This window comes from Paroedura picta, chromosome 13, assembly GCF_049243985.1.
Source record: "Paroedura picta isolate Pp20150507F chromosome 13, Ppicta_v3.0, whole genome shotgun sequence".
Classification (NCBI taxonomy): domain Eukaryota; kingdom Metazoa; phylum Chordata; class Lepidosauria; order Squamata; family Gekkonidae; genus Paroedura; species Paroedura picta.
In genome coordinates, this window is record NC_135381.1 from 5,944,554 (window position 1) to 5,967,468 (window position 22,915).

Sequence of the window (22,915 nt, forward strand, 5' to 3'; positions counted from 1 at the left end):
AGCTGATCCTGCATTGAGCAGGGGGTTGGGATTAGATGGCCTGGATGGCCCCTTCCCACTCTAGGATTCTATAATTCTATCAAGCTATCACAACAGTCAATGTGATCCTTTAATGTCATGTAGCACCTAGGTGTTCATGGACTGCTTGCCTACAGTTTATTAGTCTGCAGTTTATCTCGGAAGCTTTTCGCAGTGTCACCTGGCTAAGCCTTCCTTCTGTTTGTCTAGAGTTTATTACAGAAGCTGTTCTGCAGTATCACGAGGCTAGGAGGACTTAACTAAATTTACATTACCAGATCACATCGACTGTTGCAATATCCTTATTATCCTTCTCATGAATGTGCGAGGACCATGTGTAATGTAATTGTATATTTATTATAAAACACAGTCACCATTCATATTCATAGTGGTTATTTCTGGTTCTGGTCGTGTACTCTGTGAGCCTGGCTTCTTTCTCCATCTTCGAGCACTGATCCTTTCCAAACTCTCTTTCCCCCATCTTGGCATGTCCTAAGGAGCTCTTTCATCCACAAAACGAACCCCGAACTCTTTCATTCTACACCGATCAGTCTACTAAACAGATTACTCCCTGGAGAGCTTGCTCATCAGCATATTTGGTGTTTCCTGGTGAGATCATAGCTTTGTCCTTGCCCCCAACGTCTTCTTCTCCATGGCAAAATTCCAAACTTCTTTTGTTGACTTAATTGAATCACACAAGACATCTGTCCCCGCGGGTTTTCTAGATGCTTCCCTTCCCCCCAGATACTCTTTTACGTGTTGCTCAGACAACAAAGATGGCATGGCTCATAATGCCCAACAAGAGAGCAAGCCCCCAAGATGCTCAAGCAAAACTAGCTAAGCCCTCTTTTTCTCATTGGTGGGACACTGTAAACATAGAATCATAGAGTTGGAAGGTACCTCCTGGTCATCTAGTCCAACCCCCTGCACTGTGCAGGACACTCACAGCCCTATCGCTCATCCCCTGTAACCTGCCACCCCCTTGAACCTTCACAGAATCAGCCTCTCTGCCAGATGGCTATCCAGCCTCTGTTTAAAAATTTCCAAAGTTGGAGGACCCACCATCTCCAGAGGAAGCCTTCTCCTCAGCAGAGGGTTTTACATTCATTCTGTACTAGTCATTCCAGGAATATCTGAAGAGGTCAGCCTGAGTTTCCCAGCATGGAAGATGGAAACCCTCCGGAGGGCAGGTGGCAACTAGGGTTCCCAGTTTGGGGTTGGGAAATCCCTGGAGACTTTGAGGGTGGAGCTAGGAGTGGGCGGGATTTGGAGGCAGGGAGGGCCCTCAGTGGAGTAGAACATTCAGTCAAATTTATTTGTGCAGCCAAAGGGCATTACAAAATATTAAAACTGTCCAAGTTGTAAAGATGAAATGGTACAATGACACAAGTTTGGAAAAAGGAAAGGAAATTATAAATGCAAAATAACCATTCCTAAACAGTTGGTCAACCGTCACTATACTGACGCTATATTACCTATCCCTGAGCTTTCTAAGTAATTGCTCTCTTTCAGACCTCCTCGCTCTAATTCTCCTGGCTGCCAAAGCAAACAAGGCCATTCTTTGAGTTACAAAAGAGTCAGTGTCTGATAATAAGTAAATTAATTTTTCAGAAACAGAATTAAAGTTTAAACCATTTAGCAATCCTTTAAGAAATTTGGTCCAGAGGACATACTAAGATGTAAGGAATTAAACCCAGTGTTGTTTAATGTGTCGAAATCCACCCTCCAAATCAGCCATTTTGTCCAGGAGAATGGATCCCTTTTGCCTGGAGATGAGCTACAATTCCAGGGGATCCCCAGGTCCCACCTGGAGGATGGCATCCCTAGGGTACCCAGTTCTGGGTTGGGAAATACCTGGTGACATTGGGGGTGGAGTCAGTAGTGGGGAGAATTTTGAGGGAGGAACTTCAGTAGAGTATTATGCTATGGAGTTTACCCTCCAAAATGGCTATTTTCTCCAGGGGAACAGATCCCTTTAGCCTGGAGATTGGCTATAATTCCAGGGGATGCCCAGGTCCCAGCTGAGAACTGGCATTGGAAGGTTCCCAGCTCTGGATTGGGAAATACCTGGAAATTTTGAGGACAGAGCCAGGAGTGGGCAGGATCTGGGACGGGAAGGGACCTCAGTGGAGTATAATGCTGTGGAGTCCCCCCCTCCAAAGCTGCCCTTTTCTCCAGGGGAATTGATCCCTTTAGCCTGGAGATGAACCCTTTAGCCTGGAGATGAATTCCAGGGGATCGCCTATGCAACTCTACCTGACATGGAGGAGAACATGTGATAATGGAGGGAGTTCCCAGTGTCAGTTTCAGAAATGACCTCCAACAGCTGCTTTGGAAGGGGGACTCTAGGGCCATGCTGCTGGCAGGGGCCCATGGTAACTGTAGTCCATGGACATCCGGAGAGCCACGGTTTGACCCACCCTATATCCCCTGAATAAAACCTTGTTGGTCTTAGAGGGGTTCCAGGCCTCAAACATTGTTCTGCTGCTTCAGTCCAGCACGGCGACCCACCTGCATCTATCAGTCTGCGGAAAGACGGTTGCCACTTGATCCCGGAAGCACTCACGTCGGGGTCGGAACACCTGCAGTCTAGCCCTGATATTATGGTTTCTTCCAGGATTCCGCTCCACAGCAAGCTTCCCCCAATCCCGCCCAGTTACATTTCAAGAGAGTTTCGTCCTTCATGAAAGCTGCCTAGGCCTCCGAAGTTGACTGACCTTTTGCGGAGATTTTGTTTTATAAAAGACAGACAGAGACAGAACTTGGTAGGCTTGATAAGAGAACATCTCTGCCTTTAAAACCTCTGGCGAGCAGTCACTGAGAAGGTCGTCGAAGGGTAGAAAGGGCAGAGGAAATGACCTTTTGGAGTGAGATGAAAAAGACTCCCTTAATTAGCACCCTTCCTGTCACTTGGATACAGTCCAGCGAAGGGAGGGGGGGCAGGCCTGGTCATGCCAGTCTTAAGTATTTCATGTTCTTGGCGCCCCACATTGTGTTTCGTATCTGGAGTGACTCTAGATTCCGAAGGTCAGCGATGTAACTCCTCTTTCGTCTTCGGAGAGGGGAGCCCGGAGATCGATGCGTAGCATGAAAGCTGAATGCCATTTGCAGAGATGCAGGGAGCTCTAGCCACAGGTTACCTCTGTGAGGCATAGGGTTGCCAGCCTCCAGGTGGGGCCTGGAGATCCACTGGAATCACAGCTCGTCTCCAGGCGACAGAGATCAGTTCCCCTGGAGAAAATGGCAGCTGAGGTCTCTTATCCTGCGCCATCCCTCCCTCCAACCAGTAGACAGAGGTACACTGCCCCTGAACATGGAGGTTCTTTGGTTTAGCTGTTACAGTTAGTAGCCCTGTGTCTAAACCCCAAAGCAGTGGGTGGTGGCTCGGTGGTAGAGCCCCAACGTGGCCTGCAGAAGGTTCCAGGTTCAATCCCCAGCATCTCCAGCTGGTAAGTGAAAGACTCTGGAAAGTCACTGTTAGTCTAAATAGGCAATCTTATTGTCATTATTGCTATTTTAAAAAAATACTGTCCTTCCGTACTGGCTCAGGGTGGCGCACACCGATAGGAGTAACCATCATATGACTTAATTAACATTAAAAACCTTTAAAATTACATCTCCGGATCTGAATTCCCTTTGGCGGTGTCACCGGTGTAGTCATTAATTATCTCCGATGTAGAATCATATTTGATGTTCTCTGTGGAGATTTTCTGTTGTAGGGGAGAGGGAGGCAGTTTCGTGTGGCTGAATCAGTGGCCCCAACCGAAAGCTTCGTGGCAGAGCTCCATCTTGCAAGCCCCGAGGAATTGCGTCGGTTCCGACAGGGCCCAGATCTCCTCCGGGAGCTCATTCCACCAAGTAGGGGCCAGGACTGAGAATGTCCTGGTTCTGATTGAGAACAGAAGTACTTCCTTGAGGACAGGGACTACCAGCCTGTTGGTATTAGCTGAGTGTAGCACTCATTGGAGCACATAGGCAGAGAGCTGGGTCCTTGGGTACTCTGGGCCCAGGCTGCAAACGGCCTTAAAGGTCAGGACCAACACTTTAAACTTGATCCGGAATTCAGAGCCAGCACAGCCCAGCTGCTGGAGGATAGACCGAATGCAGGCCCTCCAGGGAGTTCATGTAAGGCCCCAGTGGTTGCATTCTGGACTAGTTGCAGTTTCCGGGTTAAAGAGAAGGGCATGGCAACAAGCAAGTTGCAGAAGTGAAGCCTAGCGGTAGCCATTGTGTAGATGGACCTTGATGGACCAAGGGCCTGATTCATTGTACGGTAGCATCCTGTGCTTTCATTCGCTCTCTTGCCTTGTGGCAGTGAGTTCCTCACAACCTGTGCTGGTGGGTGGAGTGATTAGGGCAGAGTCTGCACTTGCTTTCTTTATTCCATTGTCAATCCTGTTGAATTCAGATCGCTTTGAACTCGATTCTTCCTCCCCCCCCCCTCCCCATTGAAACAGGAAAGTCTTCTGCACGTGGTTAGGAAGGCTCAGAAGGTGGGGGGGAGGCTCTTTCTTTCTTTTCTTGGAGGGGAGGGGGAGAGGATCGAAAAAGGCAGAGGAGGGAGGAAAAATCCAGGACCCACAGAAGTTGAGAGAAGTTAGGGGCTTCTCCTTTAAGGCAAGCGTGTCACATGACCAGGTGTAGCCTATCAGAGGTTCTCTACCACAGAGTTTTCTTTCCCAAATGAATATTGAGGATTTCCAGCACTCCAAGATATCCCACAATAAAGGTAGGGTCAATCCTTCTTGCTGCAGAAGGAAAATTAAAATCGCCCCAAATCCAAACGGAAATCGCATTCTGTGTAGAGGGCAGGGACTGAATCGATCTGGGGCTGGAATAAAAGCTCCGTGCAGTTTACACCCAGGAGTGTGGACGTCTAATCTGGCCAGCTGGGTTTGATTCCCCGCTCCTCCTCCACATGCAACCAGCTTGGGTGACCTTGGGATAGTCACAGCACTGATAAAGCTGTTCTGACTGAGCAGAAATATCAGGGCTCTCTCAGCCTCATCCACCCCACAGGGTGTCTGTTGTGGGGAGAGGAAAGGGAAGGCGAATGGAAGCCGCTTTGAGACTCCTTCGGATAGAGAAAAGTGGCATATAAGAGCCAACTCTTCTTCTTCATACCAGGACCAGCTGTGGATTGCAGTCCAATGGACAGACCTGTGTACCCTCTGAAATGACCCTGGAGCAGGAAGAATCTCTTGGCCCCCACAAATCTAAAATATCCCACCTGGGGAAGCAGCTGTTCTTTGGGAACTTCCCCGTGGCAGACTCAAAGGTCATGAGAGAGAGAGAGTAATGAGAGAGCCAAAGTCAACCGATTTGTGCCCCTTTCCAAGGAAGGGGGAAACTGGGCAAATACCTGTGCCCCATGCTCATGTTCAAGCTGTAACCGATATCATTCATCATTTCCCCTTTATTTTGTGGACCAGGGGGATTCGTTCTTCCTAATTCAGCATCTTCTGTTATCCTGCTTTTGTTCTGCATTTCACTATAATTAGGCCAGCCTTTGAGCAAGCTCTGGGGATTTAGCGGCTTAAATTGGGTGTTTTCTGTGTAATGAAAACCAGATATTCAGCATTGCCTGTCTGGTTTATGTCCTTCTCCCCCCCCCCCTCCCATCCCTTTTAATTCTCTTTCTTCTCTTCTGTTTGAGATGTGGGGGGGGGGGGAGAGAATATTGCCTTGCTGGGTGGCCAAACTGCGGCTCTCCCAATGTCTGTGTACTACAACTAACATGAGTCCCTCCCAGCCCCGTGCTGGCTGGGGCTCATGGTAATTGTAGTCCACGGACATCTGGACAGCCACAGTTCAGCCTGCTGTGAAGCATGATGCGTGTTCATGGAGGTCAGCCTTCATTGGCTGTCACTGTCCTCAATCAAAAGAGCTTTGGCCAATCAGAGTGGACGATGCTCAGAAGGCTGGACCCCCAAAACTGACCATCTTAAGGTAGCTTCATAACTGTGTATCTTCTGGCTTAGTAGAATACCCCCCCCTCCATCCCTTCAGACTCTTTTGTTGTCTTTCTGGCAATTCGGTTCTTTCTGTTCCATTACTTTTGATGGTTACTTGGCTTTTATTACACCTCCCAGCAGTTCTTTCCTGCTAAACTATCCAAGGCTGAATGTTTTGCAGATTGTTGTAGGGTTACCAATGCTGGGGTGGGGGTTTCCTGGAGATTTGGGGATGGGGGAGCTTGGGAAAGGTGCAATCTGGGGAGGGAAAGGAATCCACCCTCCAACGCAGCCCTTTTCTCCAGGGGAACTGATCTTTGGCACCTGGAGTGCAGTTAAAATGCCAAGAGATATCCAGGCCCCTCTGTGCAAGCAGACTTGGGGCAGCTTAAGTGTGGAAGTATCCACGGCTAAAGGAGGAGGACAAGATGGGAGTCACGGGACTGTCTGCTCCTTCGGAAAGCCAGGGGTCAGCTCCTGGGAAGCCTTCTCAAGCTGAAAGGTCATCTCCCAGCGTGGCTGGGTCTTTGGTAATGACCTATCTGACCGGGGTCCTGCCTTTCCTCCTTGGCCAGGTGGTGCTGCAATGCGCAGGGTGGATACCTCAGTGGGAGGTGGTGATTCTGGCCAGCTTCTTCTGCCTCTTGGCCAGTTCAAGGTCTCAGCCCAGTGCAGTGTCCTGTGCTGGCTTCTAGACAGGCAGATGGGCTTCAGTGAGATCCCCCGGAGGGTGAACAGGTGACTTGTTGCCTCTCAAGAGCCAGAGTGGTGTTGTGGTTAAGAGCGGCAGCTTCTAATCTGGAGAATCCGGTTTGATTCCCCCACTCCTCCTCTCCATGCAGCCGGCTGGGTGGCCTTGGGCTTACCACAGAGCTGTTCTTACAGAGCAGTTTCTCTCAGAGGGTTGGACTAGATGGCCGGCATGATCTAAACCAGGGGTAGTCAAACTGTGGCCCTCCAGATGTCCATGGGCTACAATTCCCATGAGCCCCTGGCAGGGGCTCATGGGAATTGTAGTCCATGGACATCTGGAGGGCCACAGTTTGACTACCCCTGATCTAAACCTTCGTCTCTATTCGAAGTTATCATTTGAGAGGAGTTGCTGTGACATCAGGAATGGACAGTCCTGTAGAGCCTTCAAGACGGTCACATTTTGATGCTAGGAAAAGATTCCGTAGGCATGAATTGACTCTATCAGGGGCCTCTGACCACGTGGGCTACAGTCTACCAAAGCATGTGCTAGAATAAAATACTTGTTGCACCACGAAGGTTCCTGTTTATATCAGGAATAACACTCTCATTAACATTAAAAAAGAATCATGTTGGAAAATCGAATGTATTAAAATGGCATCTTATAAAATAGCTATAAAAAGCAGAAGAGGGGGGGGGCTCCCTTTTTGTCTTTGGCCATGATGAATTGCACCTTTAGATCATGTTCATCGGTTTTATCTTTGGTGATTCTGCAGTGATCTTTGACGTTCAATGCAGTGGACATGCAACAGAAATGCATATGTCTTTTGGTCATAAAGAAAAAGCGGTTTGCTCTTCAGGATCAACAGAGGAAAATATCGTGATTTCCTATCCAACCTCGCCACCCAACTCTGGTTCCCCAAAGTAGCCAGCATCCAAACTTTGCAGCTAAATAACACTGAAATATATAAATGTAATATTCACACAACAATTAAATACAGCCCATAAACAGATAAAAAAGCACACTGGGGTTATTTGTTTCTTTGTTTTTTGTATGCCGTCCCTCTTGGGTGAACTGTCTTGGGGTGGTCTACACGGTCTAAAAACTCATTAAAACCAATAAAATTAACAAATATAAAATTTAAGAAATTTAAGAGCCACAATCTGGGCTGGGAAATACCTGGGGAGTGGGTGGGATTTGGAGCAGGAAGGGACTTCAGCGGAGTAGAATCAGAGCTGGTGAGAGAACATCCAAAAAAACAAAAGGGTCTTCTTTATCCACCAGCTGATCACGGAGGGAGACAGTTTCTTCTGGGGAGGGCATGCTGATGTTTTGGTGCCACGAGCTGCCCAGGTGGCCAGCTGTCTAGCCTAAGGGGGCAGGAGGCCTCAGTCATCTGATGGTTTTGAGCTTAATGTTGGAATATGCAACACCTGTAGTGTGCATGATTCAAGAGCATATGAGGAATATCCTGCAGTGGGCATCAGAGGAGATGTGTATTTAGCATAGTTAGAACAGGAACTTCCTGATGATTTTTTAAAAAATCTCCTCCAGCATCTTGATTGGCTCATTTGGAGACTTCCTGCTCCTTTGAGAATTTTTCCTCCCTGCTTGTCTCAGAAACAGGTACAAGAAGACATCAGAATAATTAGACAACACACACTCTCTCTGTCTCTCTCTTCCTCCCTCCCTCACTCTGTGTCTCTTCTCTCTCTCTCTCTCTCTCGTTCTCTCTGTCTCTCTCTTTTATTTTTTTGCAATACTTTATTTGGTATTTTCCTTAGAGCCGTGAATTGTTGGTTCCACGCCTGTATTAAAAATACCCTCCAAACAAATCCATTCAAGTCTGTGATGATAATTTTGCAAGCTATCATTTCATGTAGACACGCCGCTCTGGCCAGATCTCATTTCAATAACAGCCATAAAATCTTAGGTTACATAACCAGCAGAAGGATGCAAGATCAGGGGAGATGCAAATTGAGGATAGCATTTCCTCCCCTCTGGCAGGGAAGCCGGCCTACAGGAACTCCGCTGGGAGGGAGGGTCCACCTGATGCCAAGGGAGGAGATGATTCAGCTACCTCCGAGGAGTTTTCGGCAAGCCCTTGATGGAGTGTGCCGTCGTCTCATCCTCTGAATATTGTGATAAACAGAAACATTTGTGAGCGGCTTCAAGTGTGGAACTTTATGAGGGTGGGGCAAAATGGCAGACCATTAGGACAGCTGAAAAGGCTCCCTCTGATGCCGGGTGGGGGCCGATCATCTTCATTGCCTGGCAGGAGAGGGGCAATCGTGATAGTTCCCCTCATACCTACCCTGACAGCCCCTTAGGGAGCATCGGGGGCCAAAATACCGATCCGTGGAGGCAGGACAGCGTCTCAGAATCATTCCCCCAATTGTTCAGGCCAAGGTGACACCTACCCATGATCTCTCTCTTTCTGGCTCCCCTCCGATCTCTTTTATCTTCTCCACAGTATTTTCGCATCGTCTCAAGCTTACTTCGACATCTATGCTATTGGTGATTCAGGTCAAGTCTCAGCGAGGAGAGGTCAAGTCACTGACTGGCCGTAGGGCGAAATGGCTACAAGCCAACAAAACTGCAATGAAACCTTGGAAACACAGAGGCCTCGTTGGTCGGGAAGGGAGATCTTGGGACCAGTCATGCTTTGCTTCAGTTCTCTGTGTTATTATTCATTATCATATGGCAGGCTTCCACCCAGGAAGCAGGTAGCCCAGTAGGTACAGTGGCTATGCAGACAGATTGGGCAATCCCTCTAAATAATAATAATAATAATAATAATTATTATTATTATTATTATTTATACCGCCATTTCCTTAGGCTCATGGTGGTTTACAAGATAAAATTTACAATAAAACCCATAGTTAAAACCATTAAAACCATAAAAATGCAAATATCTAAGTTTTCTATCCACTCAATCGCAGCTGGGGGAGTACAACACGCTCTGTTACATCTCCCTGGAAAGCATGATGTTCGTACTCCTGTAACAGATGGGAAATAGTTCGGCAGGCTACACCACAATCTCATTTTGGACCTGTGATTTTGCCGCCTTTAAACATGGCATTTGCCCAGCTGCCCAAGCCTGTTTGTATTCTATTAGTTGTCTTCCATATTTGATGTGGCAAGTCAAATTCTAAGTGGCCATTCTCTCTAGGAGAACTAAACTCTGCTGCCTGGAGGTTTAATTCCAGGGGATCCCCCAGGTCTCACTTGGAAGCTGGCATCCCCCAAAATACCTGGAGATTTGGAGGGGCGGAGCCTGGTGGAGGCAGGTTTTGGGGAGAAACTCGTGGGATATAAGGCCATCGTGGGATATATATAACTCGTGGGATATAAGGCCATCGATTCCACCTTCCGAAGAAGCTAGTTCCTTCAGGCAAACGGATTTCTCTTGGCCTTAATCCCAGGAGATTTCCAGCCATGACCTGGAGCTTGGCACAATGGCAGGACAGTCAAACATCTTAATGGGTTTGGTTTCCTGCAGCAAACCCGAGGGGGAGAAATCTGTGAGAGCGGCCCTATTAAAAAGCAAATCAGGAGCCAAAACCCCAAGGAACTTGCTGGTTATTAATACAGTGAGAATGGCTGTTTTTAATTCCCCCTCTGAATGAATCTGGTGTGTGCATGATTTCCGTACCGGCCCTAGACGTGGGTCCCTTGTCCTTCGCGTGAAGGAACTCACGTCCTCTGAACACGGCACCTCAAGAATGCATTTCCTATCAATGGGGGAGGAGGGGGGGAGACAGCAACATGCATTACACAGAGATGGAGAGAGAGAGAGAGAGAGAGAGCCAATTTAATTGTCAGATCTACCAGGTCGTGGCATGGAAATGACAGCCACATTCCAGCGGCTTGTTCATTGGCAGGAAGCATCGTGCCAGTATGCTGAAGGGAACATATTCACCTTTGAAGACATCTCTTTAAGCATTTCTTCCACTGACTCTCTGAGGGGCATCTTTTGTCCTGGGCACATTAACGTTGAACATACGGAGCCGTTCCGTTTTGCATCACACCACTGGCCGGTCAAGCTCTGTTTGGTCTCTTCTGGCAGGCAGCAGATCTCCAAGGATCTTTCCTGTCAACCGGAGGTCTTGGAACTAGAGACGCCAGGAGTTGAACTGGAGGCCTTCTGTAAATAGTCCATATGCTGTATCCGTGATCAAAACTGCATACACAGAGTCAGACCATTGGTCCATCTAGTTTTGCATTGTTTGATCTGCAGTGTCTCTCCAGCTGTTTGGTTTAAGCCAGCTTGTTGTAGTGGTTAGGAGTGCGGACTTCTAATCTGGTGAGCTGGGTTTGGTTCCCCGCTCCCCTACATGCAGCCAGCTGGGTGACCTTGGGCTCATCACAGCCCTGATAGAGCTGCCCTGACCGAGCAGTAATATCAGGGCTCTCTCAGCCTCACCTCCCTCACAAGGGTGTCTGTTGTGGGGGGAGGAAAGGGAGGCGAGTGTAAGCCGCTTTGAGAGAAAAGCGGCATATAAGAACCAACGCCTTCTTCTAAATGGCTTGGAGCCATTTCACCTTCCTTTCTGCTCCTCACAGAGTGAAATGGCCCCAAGCCATTTAAACCCCTGCTGTTTGCTCTCCTCGAAAAGCGGTGGGGAGTGGAAAGCAGGGTCACGAACCGATACGAAGCAAGTCCACGAGCTGATAACTTGCACTAGCCACTGTCCTGTGAGAGCAGTTCTTATATAGCAGTACTGTCAGAGCTCTCTCAGCTAAACCTACCTCACAGGGTGCCTGTTGTGGGGGAGAGTAAAGGAAAGGGGTTTGAAAGCTGCCTTGAGACTCCTTCAGGTACTGAAAAGCAGGGTGTAAAGACCAACTCTTCTTCCTTTGTTGCTTCTTCTCCTTCTTCTTCTTCTCCTTCTCCTTCTTCTTCTTCTTCTCCTCCTCCTCCTTCTCCTTCTTCTTTCTCCTTCTTCTTGTTCTTGTTCTTCTTGTTCTTGTTCTTCTTTCTTTCTTTCTTTCTTTCTTTCTTTCTTTCTTTCTTTCTTTCTTTCTTTCTTTCTTTCTTTCTTTCTTTCTTTCTTTCTTTCTTTCTTTCTTTCTTTCTTTCTTTCTCCTTCTTCTCCTTCTCCTTCTTTTCCTTCTTTTCCTTCTTCTTTCTCCTTCTCCTCCTCCTCCTTCTTCCTGGCTGTTGCTAGGCCTCTGCTCTCCTGCAGGCTGATTTCAACCACTGAGGGTGGGGAGGGAAATGCAGGCGAGGGAGGAGAAGGTTCGCTCTGCTTGATGGAGGAGCTGATTAGACCCATCAGCGAGGGAAAAACAGGAGGGGAGTGATCACAGAGCAGCCGCCGGAAAAAGCAGAGCTGCCTACTTAATACAACAAATATGTCCGAGGCGTGGACCTAATTGGAAAATTAAATTGTCCGGCTATTAGGGCGTCTGTTAAACCTGCCGACGGCACCAGAGGGGAACTTCTGCATCCCTCGAGCGGATGCTATGCCCGAAAGGCAGTTAGGATGCTTTGCATCCGCGGCTCCAGTTTTCCGTTTCCCAAAATGCGGCGTCTTTTTGAGCAGCGGCGTTCCAAAGCATGTGTAGAAAGCAGATAGATCGTGGCCAATTGGTGTCGGTGGCGGTCATGAGCCGAGTGTCTTCTGAAACAAGTAACATTTTTGCTTGCTTTTCAGGGAGAGGACTAGGGTCCCTGTGGAATCGTCTCGCCCTGTATGGGCCATTATGGTCAAGCCAGCAAAATTTAGTTAGGGTCCCCCTGCAGGGATCATTGGCCTCAGTGAGAACCAGGGCCTTTTCGGTCCTGGCCCCTGCCTGATGAAACACTCTCCTGAAGGATATCAGAGACCCTGGGGGACCTTAATGGTTCTGCGGGGCTTGTAAAGCACAGCTGTTCCGCCACGCTTATGGTTGAGGCCTAAAAGATCAGAGTTGAGCCGGACTCACTATCAAAGCCCCAACTGGGACCGGTAAGACTCCTCTGCCCCCTTTCTCCTTCCTGGTCACTGAAAGTCAGAATAGGCAATTATTTAGGTTTTTGATTGTTCATGGTTGGCATTTATATGTTTTATTATTCTGCAGGTTTTTATCCTGATGTACGCCGCCCTGATTCCGAAGAGAAAGAGCAGGTCTTCAATCCAATTGTTATTGTTGCTGTTGTTGTTGTTATTAATGATGATGATGATAAATCGGGGACCTAAGGCAGGGGTAGTCTAAGGCAGGGGTAGTCAACCGGTTGTCCTCCATATGTTCATGGACTACATAATCATAATATTAGCCATGGAGAAAATGGCAAATTCCTTCTTAGACAAGGGTACATTTTATAGTTCCAACTTTTAAAATTTTACCTGTGTGTTTCATTGAAGTGTTGTGGCAAGCCATCATCCCTTTGCTTTTTTTAAAACACACACGCAGTTTTCTTACATAAAACCTTCATGCAGTTTTAAGGGGGAAAAGAAATTCTGAAATTGGTCTCGGTGGAATGTCAGCATCTGCCCTCTAGTGGTCACCTGGCTAACAGACTTGTCAAGTGGAGTTGAGCACAGAAACCCAGAACAGGTGGCAAGGTGTGAGGTTCTCAGGATAGCTGGCACCTGTTCCAAAGTGCTTGCATGTGTGAGGACTGTGGAGTTGGAACTCTTCTTCTTCAGTAATCTCAGGGCTCTCTCAGCCTCACCTCCCTCACAGGGTGTCTGTTATGGGGAGAAGAAAGGGAAGGCGAATGTAAGCCGCTTTGAGACTCCTTCGGGTAGAGAAAAGCGGCATAGAAGAACCAACTCTTCTTCTTCTTCATTGCAATCTTCTGGGGATCTGTACAACACCCCCTGCAAGGTAGGCCAGAATGATTATCACCATATATGTAGACAACAGGCTATTACACGGACTCATGCAAATGAAGGATTTTAATTCACCCTATCATAGGCTGTCTTGGCAAGGGGCTTATGGACCAATGGGAACCGTCGATTAAGGACCAATCAGGGCTCTTTGAGGGCTGGTTTATAAGTTTGCCTTGTTCGATGTTCTCGTAGGTATTTGGACTGATAAAGAGCGATTGGTTTTCCGAAGAGTTGTGTCTGGTTGTGTCTACCGAACCCGCAGACTTAATAATTATTACCCTTCTCTCGTAAACTTGCTGATAGCTTCGTCCAGGTCTAGTTATTCTTATACTTTATTATTATTTACAGTGCCGTCAGCCATCCCAGGACGCAAGTGAGGGGCGGCATCAAAACTGAGTAATAAATAACTAAATAAAAGGAGGAGCCTTCCTGTCCACAATTCCACTTCTGTCCCCTAGACCAGGAGAAGTCAACCTGTGGTCCTCCATAGGTTCATGGACTACAATTCCCATGAGCCCCTGCCAGCGTTTGCTGGCAGGGGCTCATGGGAATTGTAGTCCATGAACCTATGGAGGACCACAGGTTGACTACCCCTGCCTTAGACCACCCTTGCTAAGTCAACACATTTCAAGAGGCAGCAATTTGCACTAGAAAGAAGTGCTCTTTGCCCCTTCCCCCAGCGATTTCTCTCTCAATGGCCTGCATTTTGGTGAGCACATCAGGTCCCTTTTGAACCAGACCAGGGCACAGTCATTCATACTATACCTGAAGAAGTGTGCGTGCCCACGAAAGCTCATACCTTGAATGAAAATGGGTTGGTCTTAAAGGTGCCCCGGACTCTAAATTTGTTGTTGGAAGCGTTCATCATTTCTCATCCCCGCCGTGGCCGATTTTCGCCCGTGCCTATTTCTGCTTGACTCCACACACACAAACCCCCTGGCCGGATAATTTTTGATCTGCCTAGAGTCATGTCAACCGCCAAGTGATGTGACTCTTAATAAGAGATTCTGAAGCGACTTAGTTGAAAAATCACCCTGCACGGTGTTGCTAAGCAATGCCACCCTGGCGCGGACGGCTCTGGGAGAATACTTTTCGTGCAATTGGAACGCGGCAGGGTGTGTGTGTGTGTGTGTATGTGTGTGTGTATGTGGGGGGGGGGAATTGCAGGCCTTTTGGATGGATCGATGGGTTTGTTAGTTGGTTGGTTTAGCGAATGGTGGGGGGCGGGGAGAAGGAGCGGGTGGGCCGATTATGACCATGGATTGCTATTATGGAAAGGAGGGACGCCATCTCTAAAGAAGAGAAATGAGGGCTGGCTGCCAGAGAAGAAGAATTGGGAGCGTTAAAAAAGTGAAAAAGAGAGGCAAACACCGGTAGGGTAGGGGGGAAGTGGAGTGGGAGAACTGTGTTGGAGAAGGCTGTGAAAAGAAGAAGAGTTGGATGTTAAACCAGGCCTTTCACTGGCCTAAGGAGTCTCAATGGACTCCGGGGGATGGTAAAGGACAGGAAGGCCTGGAGGATTATTGTCCATGGGGCCCAATGGGTCGGACACGACTTCGCACCTAACAACAACAACAAGGAGTCTCAAAGCAGCTTCCAATCACCTTCCCTTCTTCTCCCCACAACGGAGGTAAGTGTCAGAGAGCTCTGACAGGACTGCTCGGTCAGAATAGTCCTATCAGGGCTGTGACTAGCCCAAGGTCCCCCAGCTGGCTGCACGTGGAGGGGCGGGGGATCGAACCCGGCTTGCCCTTAACCACTACACCAAGCTGTCTCTCTGAGAAGGATCAGGGCGAGTCATTAATGCAAGAGAATGTTTTGGACATACATCCAAAATAGTAATTAAGAGCCTAGAAGGAGGAAACATCATAACTCGAGGACCGAACGCCAAAATGCTTCTCTGTTTGAGGAGACGGTGCTACTTCCGGAGGCAGAAGGCCCAGGTTGACCCGTGGCATCTTTAATCAAAGGGGCAATCACAGACAGGCTGGGATCTGTAGGGAAGCTTTGAGGAAGGGTCGGCCAGAGCATGGAGCAGGAAAGGTACTGGACCTGATTCAGTATGGCTGTTCTTACCTCCTAGGCCAAAGGGTTTGGGAACCCATAAGATGCTCAGGACAAGCGTTCCCCTCCCCTGTCGTCTCGAAGGCCATTTTCTTTGTCTGGAGGCAATTTGGGTTGTTTACCTTTTTAAACCCCTTTTTTTTGTGCTTTTCAAAGGTTTTTTAAACGTTGTTTTGGAAAGCGCGTTGGGCATGTTTTGTAGGAAACCTTTCCGTAAGTCTGCTAACTCACGCTAACTTAAATTACTCCGGCCCCTGGAGGGCTGCTAATGCAGAAGATATTCTTGTTCCTTAGCCGTAGAATGCATTTGCTTTTAATGCATATCCCCGAATCTTCCGAGCGCTCTCTCTAAAAAATGCCTCCCTTGCTTTGCCCTAGGAGGACGCCTCCAGCACCAACGCTGCCTCCCCGGAATGTCCTGATGACTGACAACCGGAGCCCGATGTAACGTCATCTTGAAAATTATGTTCTCCACGTCCGACGTGATTCTGTCTGACTTCCACACGCCGCCTCCCGTCTCCCAAGGTACGTTCATGAGTTAAGTAACGCGGTTATAATGAAAGATTAATAGAGGAAGAAGAGACAGAGATTGAGAGAGCTACTAAGCTGGAAATGGCCACGAACCAAACGCAGCATGTTTGAGAGAGAGGAAATTAGTGGAAGCCAGAGGACACTGGGTACCACTTCACAGCCGAAAAAGAGGGAGGAAGGCGGCTGGTCAACCTCTGCAGGTCTTTCCCCCCCCCCTTTCTCGAAAGCTTGTGAATCTTCTTTGCGATCCCCTCAGAAAAATCCATAAGGCAATGTGACCCTCAGGGAAGAAAACCAGGAGCGGAAAAAGCTTTTATTCGTAGTGCCAAATTAGAAAAAAAAACATGCATTAGGGGAGCACAACTGTAATTCAGGAAGCATGAGCCCTGGATTTGAGCAAACTTGGTGTGGTGGTGAAGAGAGAAAGTCTTTAATATGGAGAGCCGGGTTTGAATCTCAACTCCTCAGCTGGGTGACCTTGGGCTGGTCACAGTCCTGTTAGAGCTGTTCTCACCGAGCAGTACTGTCAGAGCTCTCTCAGCCCCACCTATCTCACAGGGTATTGAGGAAGAGGAAAGCGATTGGACACCACTTTGAGATTCCTTCGGGGAGAGAAAAGTGGCACATAAGAACCAACTCTTCTTCTTCAGTGATATCAGCGCTCTCTCAGCCTCACCTCCCTCACAGGGTGTCTGTTGTGGGGAGAGGAAAGGGAAGGCAACTGTAAGCCACTTTGAGACTCCTTTGGGTAGAGAAAGGTGGCATCTAAGAACCAACTCTTCTTCTTCTTCTTCTTCAGTGATAATGGGCTCTCTCAGCCTCACCTCCCTCACAGGGTGTCTGTTGTGGGGAGAGGAATGAGAAAGCAAATGTAAGCCACTTTGAAACTCCTTTGGGTAGAGAAAGGTGGCATATAAGAACCAACTCTTCTTCTTCTGTAATCTCAGGGCTGGCAGGGGCTCATGGGAATTGTAGTCCATGGACATCTGGAGGGCCGCAGTTTGACTACCCCTGCTCTAACCACTAGACCAGGGTGCCTCAAACTGTCAGAGCCTGCAGGCAGCATTGGTGGTCATGGCTGCCACGGAAATGTTATTGTAATTTGCACAACCACTAAAACCACTGAGAAAAGTTCTTGGGGAGGGGAGGGTCAATAGCCTAGGGAGCCAGTTAGACCCCCCCCCCCAATATCTTTGTGCAAAATGGGTGGGATCTATGAGCTGGTAATACTCTCCCCCCCCCCTGGCAAAATACAGGGGGTGCAAGCTGGACAGAAGTCCCCAAGAGCCTGCTCCTTCTGTGCCCCTGTCAGGGAGGAAAGGCATTGTTTGCTTCCCAGGCTCCCCTTGCCCCAGCATAGCCTCACAACAACCCTGTGAGGTAGGCCAGTTGGAAAGAGGGCGAGCGCCTGTGTGTGCAAGAGGTTGCAGCCGCAAAGCATGCTGTGCGGCAGAGCAAGGATTTGAAACCACGTCTCATTCATTGTCGTTGGGAGCTTTCTGTTTTTAGTGGGCCTCCTCAAAAGGTGGGTGGAATGCCCCTGCTGAATTAGGGATGCCCTGGAATGCCCCTAGGGAATTCGGCATCCCTGCAGGTCAAACCATCCCCAAAGGACTTCCGGATCCCCTTGCATCCCTGCCAAGGTGATGTTTTTCCTCTGTGCCCGTCCCCGGATTCCCCGGCGGCTCGTGAAACCTTGAGTCATCTCAGGAGTAATTGAGTGATAACCGCAGATGTGTGAATCACAGATTACCAGCCGGCAGCAATGCGCTTTCAGGCGGCAAGAGCCAGATAACAGGAGATGCCACGGCACCGTTAGAGCTTCGCGGTTCTATCCTCGCCTGGGGAGTTCGGCCGGCAGCGGCAGCAATCTTAGCCGCCCGTGTTGGACTCTCTCCGTTTCGGGGCCTTGCTCATCTCCCAGGTGCCCACGCGCCTTTTCATGCTCCTGGCGCCCCGCTCCTATCACAAACCTGGCAGAGGTCCTCCCGTGCCGGTCTCCAGAACTCATTAGACGCGCCGAAGAACTCCCGCTTGGATGCCGCCAGAGTCAAGGTTTATGCAGGCCAGGGATTCCGACTGGTCGTTGCAGCGGGCTCCACGGGGCTGTCAGCTTGTCTTCCTTGGCCAGAACGAAGGCCCTGGACGCCCAGAAGCCAGAAGACACAAGAGCTTGGCTTTGAGACAGCCACGGCGAGTTTAGCCTGTGGCTGATGTCTCTTGCCCTGGAAGTATTTGAATTATTCAAGCACATGTGCTTTGGCTCAGTGGAAACAAGCGTCGTCTGTTTTCCCTCCATGGAGACAAAGTAAATACTTCAACGGAGAGGGAATGCGTGCGCTGCCTTTTTACAGCGGTGCTGCTTTTCCAAGAAGACAGGCCTCGGGCCTTTTTGCCACCTAAGAGAAGAGATCCCTAATCTCTTTGGGGTGGTGGCAGGAGGAAATGCATCTTGGGTTTTGTAGTCTCCAGACTGCGCGACCTTAGCCTTGCGCATTAAATACATGAAGCTTGGCTGTGCCACCGTGTATGCAGTTGTTCAACCTCTGGATCCTTAATCTTTTGGGGTGGTGGCAGGAGGAAATGCATCTTGGGTTTTGTAGTCTTCGGGCTGCATGACCTTAGCCTTGTGCATGAAATACATGAAGCTCAGCTGCTCCACCACATATGCCGTTAGTCAGCCTCTGGATCCCTAATCTCTTTGGGGTGGTGGCAGGGGGAAATGCATCTTGGGTTTTGTAGTCTTCAGGCTGCATGACCTTAGCCTTGTGCATGAAATACATGAAGCTCAGCTGCTCCACCACATATGCCGTTAGTCAGCCTCTGGATCCCTAATCTCTTTGGGGTGGTGGCAGGGGGAAATGCATCTTGGGTTTTGTAGTCTTCAGGCTGCATGACCTTAGCCTTGTGCATGAAATACATGAAGCTTGGCTGCCCACCACATATGTGACCTAAGCCTCGCGTGTCAAATACACAAAGCTGCCTTATGCAGAATTGGACCCTTGGTCCGGCAAAGATATTACTATCAACTCAGACTGCCAGCAGCTCTCCAGGGGCTCAGATGGAGGTCTTTCCCATCAACCGCTGCCTGATCTTTCTAAACTGGAGGTGCCAGGGATTGAACCGGGGACCTTCTGCATGCCAAGCAGCTGGAGAGCCAGTGAGGGGTGGCGGTTAAAGACTGGTGGCCTCTAATCTGGAGAGCCGGGTTTGATTCCCGACTCGTCCTCCACGTGCAGCCAGCGGTCTTGGAAATGAAAGCAGAAGTCTTCCTGAAAGTTTTATACACGGCTAGCTACCCTTGCTGTCTTCTTCCTATCTCTTGGGGCTCGATGGAAATCATCTTTGCTCAGAAGTCAGAGGCCCTAGCCTTCCTATTGGCTGATGGCTCAGTTATTATCCCGGTTTAATTAACTTCTCCGATATGATGGTTGAGTTTAATGAACTTCTCTCCTCCAGAACTGATAGAGAGCTAACATAGGCGATAAGGCCGAACCGGAATACTTTGTTCCTAACAAGATTGTTTTCCTCTTGGCTGCAGAAAGCACCTTAGAGTCTTTGAGCCAACTTTGGGCAACCCTGTAGGGCAGGGGAAGTCAAACTGCGGCCCTCCAGATGTCCATGGACTACAATTCCCAGGAGCCCCCTGCCAGCATTCGCTTGCAGGGGCTCCTGGGAATTGTAGTCCACAGACATCTGGAGGGCCGCAGTTTGACTACCCCTGCTGTAGGGTTTTTGAGGTGAGATGAAAAAGGTGGTTGGCTGTGGCCTGGCTCCATGTAGCAAGCCAGGTTTTCCTTGGTGGTACTCGCCAAAAGCGGCCCTTCTTAGCTTCCTAATTTTGTTGAGATCAAATTAGCTTAGGGAATAAGCTCACCAGGCTTCAGCTGAGATAACAAGGTAAAAAATACACATGGAAGGATGGCACAAAGAAGGAATAAATCCATGTTGCTCTATGAATCTTGTAAGTTTCCAAGGAATTCATTTCAACTGCAATAATCATAGAAGCATCTTCTAGGAGAGGGGAAGTCAACCTGTGGTCCTCCAGATGTCCATGGACTACAATTCCCATGAGCCCCTGCCAGCATTTGTGGTGAACCTGTAAGGTTAGATCTTTGTGGGTTCGGAGAGCAGGACACTGGGAGGCCATTGCAGCTCTGCATTGTGAAGAAACCCACAATCATCCCCGACTTATGTACCAAAGCTACACAATAGATCTTCTGGCCAGGACCTGCTATTGGTCAGTTTTGCTTGAAACTGACCAGATCCGGCTGAGGGGATCAAGGTGCGCATTGGTCAATTACAGCGCAGGCTTACAATCCTGTCTCGGTCCTTGGCAGAACTGCAGGCCCAGCAGCCAGATGTTGGAAAAAAAGGGGCTATACCTGCACTTTCTTAAAGGGACAGACCCATTAATTTGGATCTGGCTTCTGTTTGTGGGTGCAATTTAATCCATTTGGCTCGCTGTATCCAGTGTTTTTTGCTAGTTGGCTGTGCACTCTTTGCCCTGTGGAACACCCCCGACCTCATATTGGTTTTGCCCCTCTGTAACCTCCAGGTGGTGGCTGGAGGTCTCCCGGCGTTTCCTTTGGCCTCCAGGCGACAGGGGGGAAAAAGACTGTAAGGCATTCCGTCTTAGTGAGGCCCCTCTCCGCCCAAACCCCGCCCCCCTCCGGCTTAAACCCACCCCCCAGGCTGGACTGCAGCACGGCACGGGGTTGAAAGACCCACGCGATCTCCAGGCCTCCCCTGGAGGTTGGCCACCCTCTTCAGAGCCGGAGCTGAGCAGCCCCGATTGGCCCGTCTCGGTATCCTCGCGGCTCCTGGGCGAGCAGCAGCAGGAGGGGCCGGGCGGGCAGGTCTTGCCGCGGCTGCGGAGGAGCCTCCCGAGGGCAGCCGAACGGTCTCCGTCCGCCCGCCGCTCCCGCCTCGGCTCTGGCCCCGCCTTGGCTCCGCCTCGTGCGAGGCTTCCCGGGCTGGCGCGGCGCGGCGGGCAGAGTCGGCGGAGGCTGCTGCGGGCGCCGGATCGCGGCTCTGGCACCGGGATCGGGACCGGCCTCCGCGGAGGCGCCCGTCGGGCTTGGGATCGCCGCGCGCAAAAGTTGCGCAAAACGGATTGCCTTCTTCGGGGCCGGGGGCGTCGTGGATCGGGGCCCGGGGTCTCCTCGGAGCCGGGCGAGGATGTGAGCCTCGCCCGCTGGATGCCCGCCGTTGGGGGCGCAGGCGGCGGCGGCGGGGAGGAGGAGGAGGGCTGCGGGGGCTCCGCCAGCGGCCGCCGGAGGAGGAGGCGGCGGAGGCGGCGGCGGCGCTGCTCGGGGGGAATCTGATGCCGCCCTCGGCCGCGCTGCCCGAGCCGGAGGGATGCGCCGGAGCGGGGCCCCGCGGCTGACTTCGCCTCCTCGCCGGGAGATGCTGCTGCTGCTCGCCGCCTTCTGCTGCGCTTCCTCGCAGACCTCGGCGGCGCCCGTGCCCACCGCCCAAGACCTGACGCTGGGAGTCGTAAGTGCACGCCGCCTCGGGGCTCCTCTCCCCCTGGGGGGGGGGCAAAGGCGGGCCGAGCCGAAGAAAGAGGGACATTCAACCCCCCCCCCCTCCTCCTCCTCCTCCTCTACGGGCTTCCTTTCTTTTTTGGGGGGGAGATGCCCCCCTGCAGATGGGGGCTGGCCCCCTCCCCGCCCCTTCTTCCCTGTTGGGGTCTTTTCTTGGCGGGGAGGGGGTCACACGTTAGAGCAAGCCCCCTCCCTGTTCCTGGGAGCGGGCATGGATCGGGGCGAGGGAGAGTTGCTTGGTTTATTTATTAATTTTCGCAGAGATCTGTTGATCGCCTTGGGGGACCCCGAGCGAGGCTCCGGAGCAGGTGGCAGCGGCAGGAGGAACCGAGGGGCGGGGGGGGGGGGTCCCTTTTGGGTCAGGGCCAGGAGGCGAAAGGAGGGCACTGCCCTGGGGGAGAGGCGCCCACCCTGTCGCCGGCAACCTCAACTTTCTCCGGGCGTTCGACCCCCCTGCACGGAAAGGACGGGCGGTGGGCGCCCTTGGGCTCGAACCCTGCGACTTTTCGTCCCTCAGTTTCTTCCCCCACCGCCAACCCCCCCCCCCTTGGTAAAGCTCAGGAAGGTTTTGCTGCCGGCTTTGAGGATCCGGGGAAATGGCGCCACAAGCCCCCCTGCTGATGTGACCGAGGACCCTGCGGCCAAGATGGCCCTTCAGAGCCACCGAGGATCCGGCAGTGCTCCGTCCATGTTTGGGCAGTTGTCACCAGCTTCTGCCCCCCACCCACCCCTCCCTCCCTCCCTCCCCCCCTCCCCCTGTGCAGAGAAACCTATTTCACCCTGGCCGGAGGGTGGCCCTTGGCCAGAGACGTGGCACCGTGCGGACACCCCTTCTGGAGAGGAAGAGGGGAGGACGGCGTCTCTCTCTGGTCCCGACGCTGCCCACTGCTGCATCCTCAAAGACTGCTTTGTTTGCCGGCGGCTCGCTCAGAGGCAGGGGGAGGGGGATGCGCTGGCCTTTCCCGGGGTGGTCGCCCTCCGGTGTGGACGCCCCGTGGCCGGGCGGTGGGGCCAGCTCTGGAGGTTGTGGAACAGAGCCCGCCTGGATGTTGAAACCTAGCCTGGGTCTAAACTTTTGCAAAGAAGGATCAGTACCGCTCCGGTGGTGTTTCCGCCCTGCCGGGGTACCCCGTGGCCCCTTGAGAGGGCTGCCTAGCCTTCTACGCCACCCCTTGCCCGTCCTGGCTCTGTAGGGAAGCAGCAGCTGCTCTCTGGAGTAGGGCAACTCTGGCTAGCAGCTCACCTGCTACCTGGGGGGAAAGGTATTCTTAGGAAGGGGAGAAGCTC

The 22,915-nt window shown here is 50.8% G+C and overlaps 1 protein-coding gene across 2 annotated transcripts in view; it reads left to right on the plus strand.

Moving 5' to 3' along the window:
• Window positions 1-4,705: 4,705 nt before the first annotated feature.
• MMP17 (matrix metallopeptidase 17) overlaps window positions 4,706-22,915 on the plus strand; it is a 115,940-nt gene continuing 97,730 nt past the window's right edge. The window contains exons 1-2 of one of the 2 annotated variants that reach the window (XM_077308378.1): window positions 4,706-4,747; window positions 15,927-16,073. Coding sequence is in view for 1 of the 2 variants with exons in the window: in XM_077308377.1 (XP_077164492.1) it covers window positions 21,441-21,578 (138 nt within the window). In the remaining variant the exon portion in view is untranslated. Of the gene's footprint in view, window positions 4,748-15,926; window positions 16,074-21,089; window positions 21,579-22,915 lie in introns of those variants that run through there. The other variant, XM_077308377.1, reaches the window with a different exon arrangement.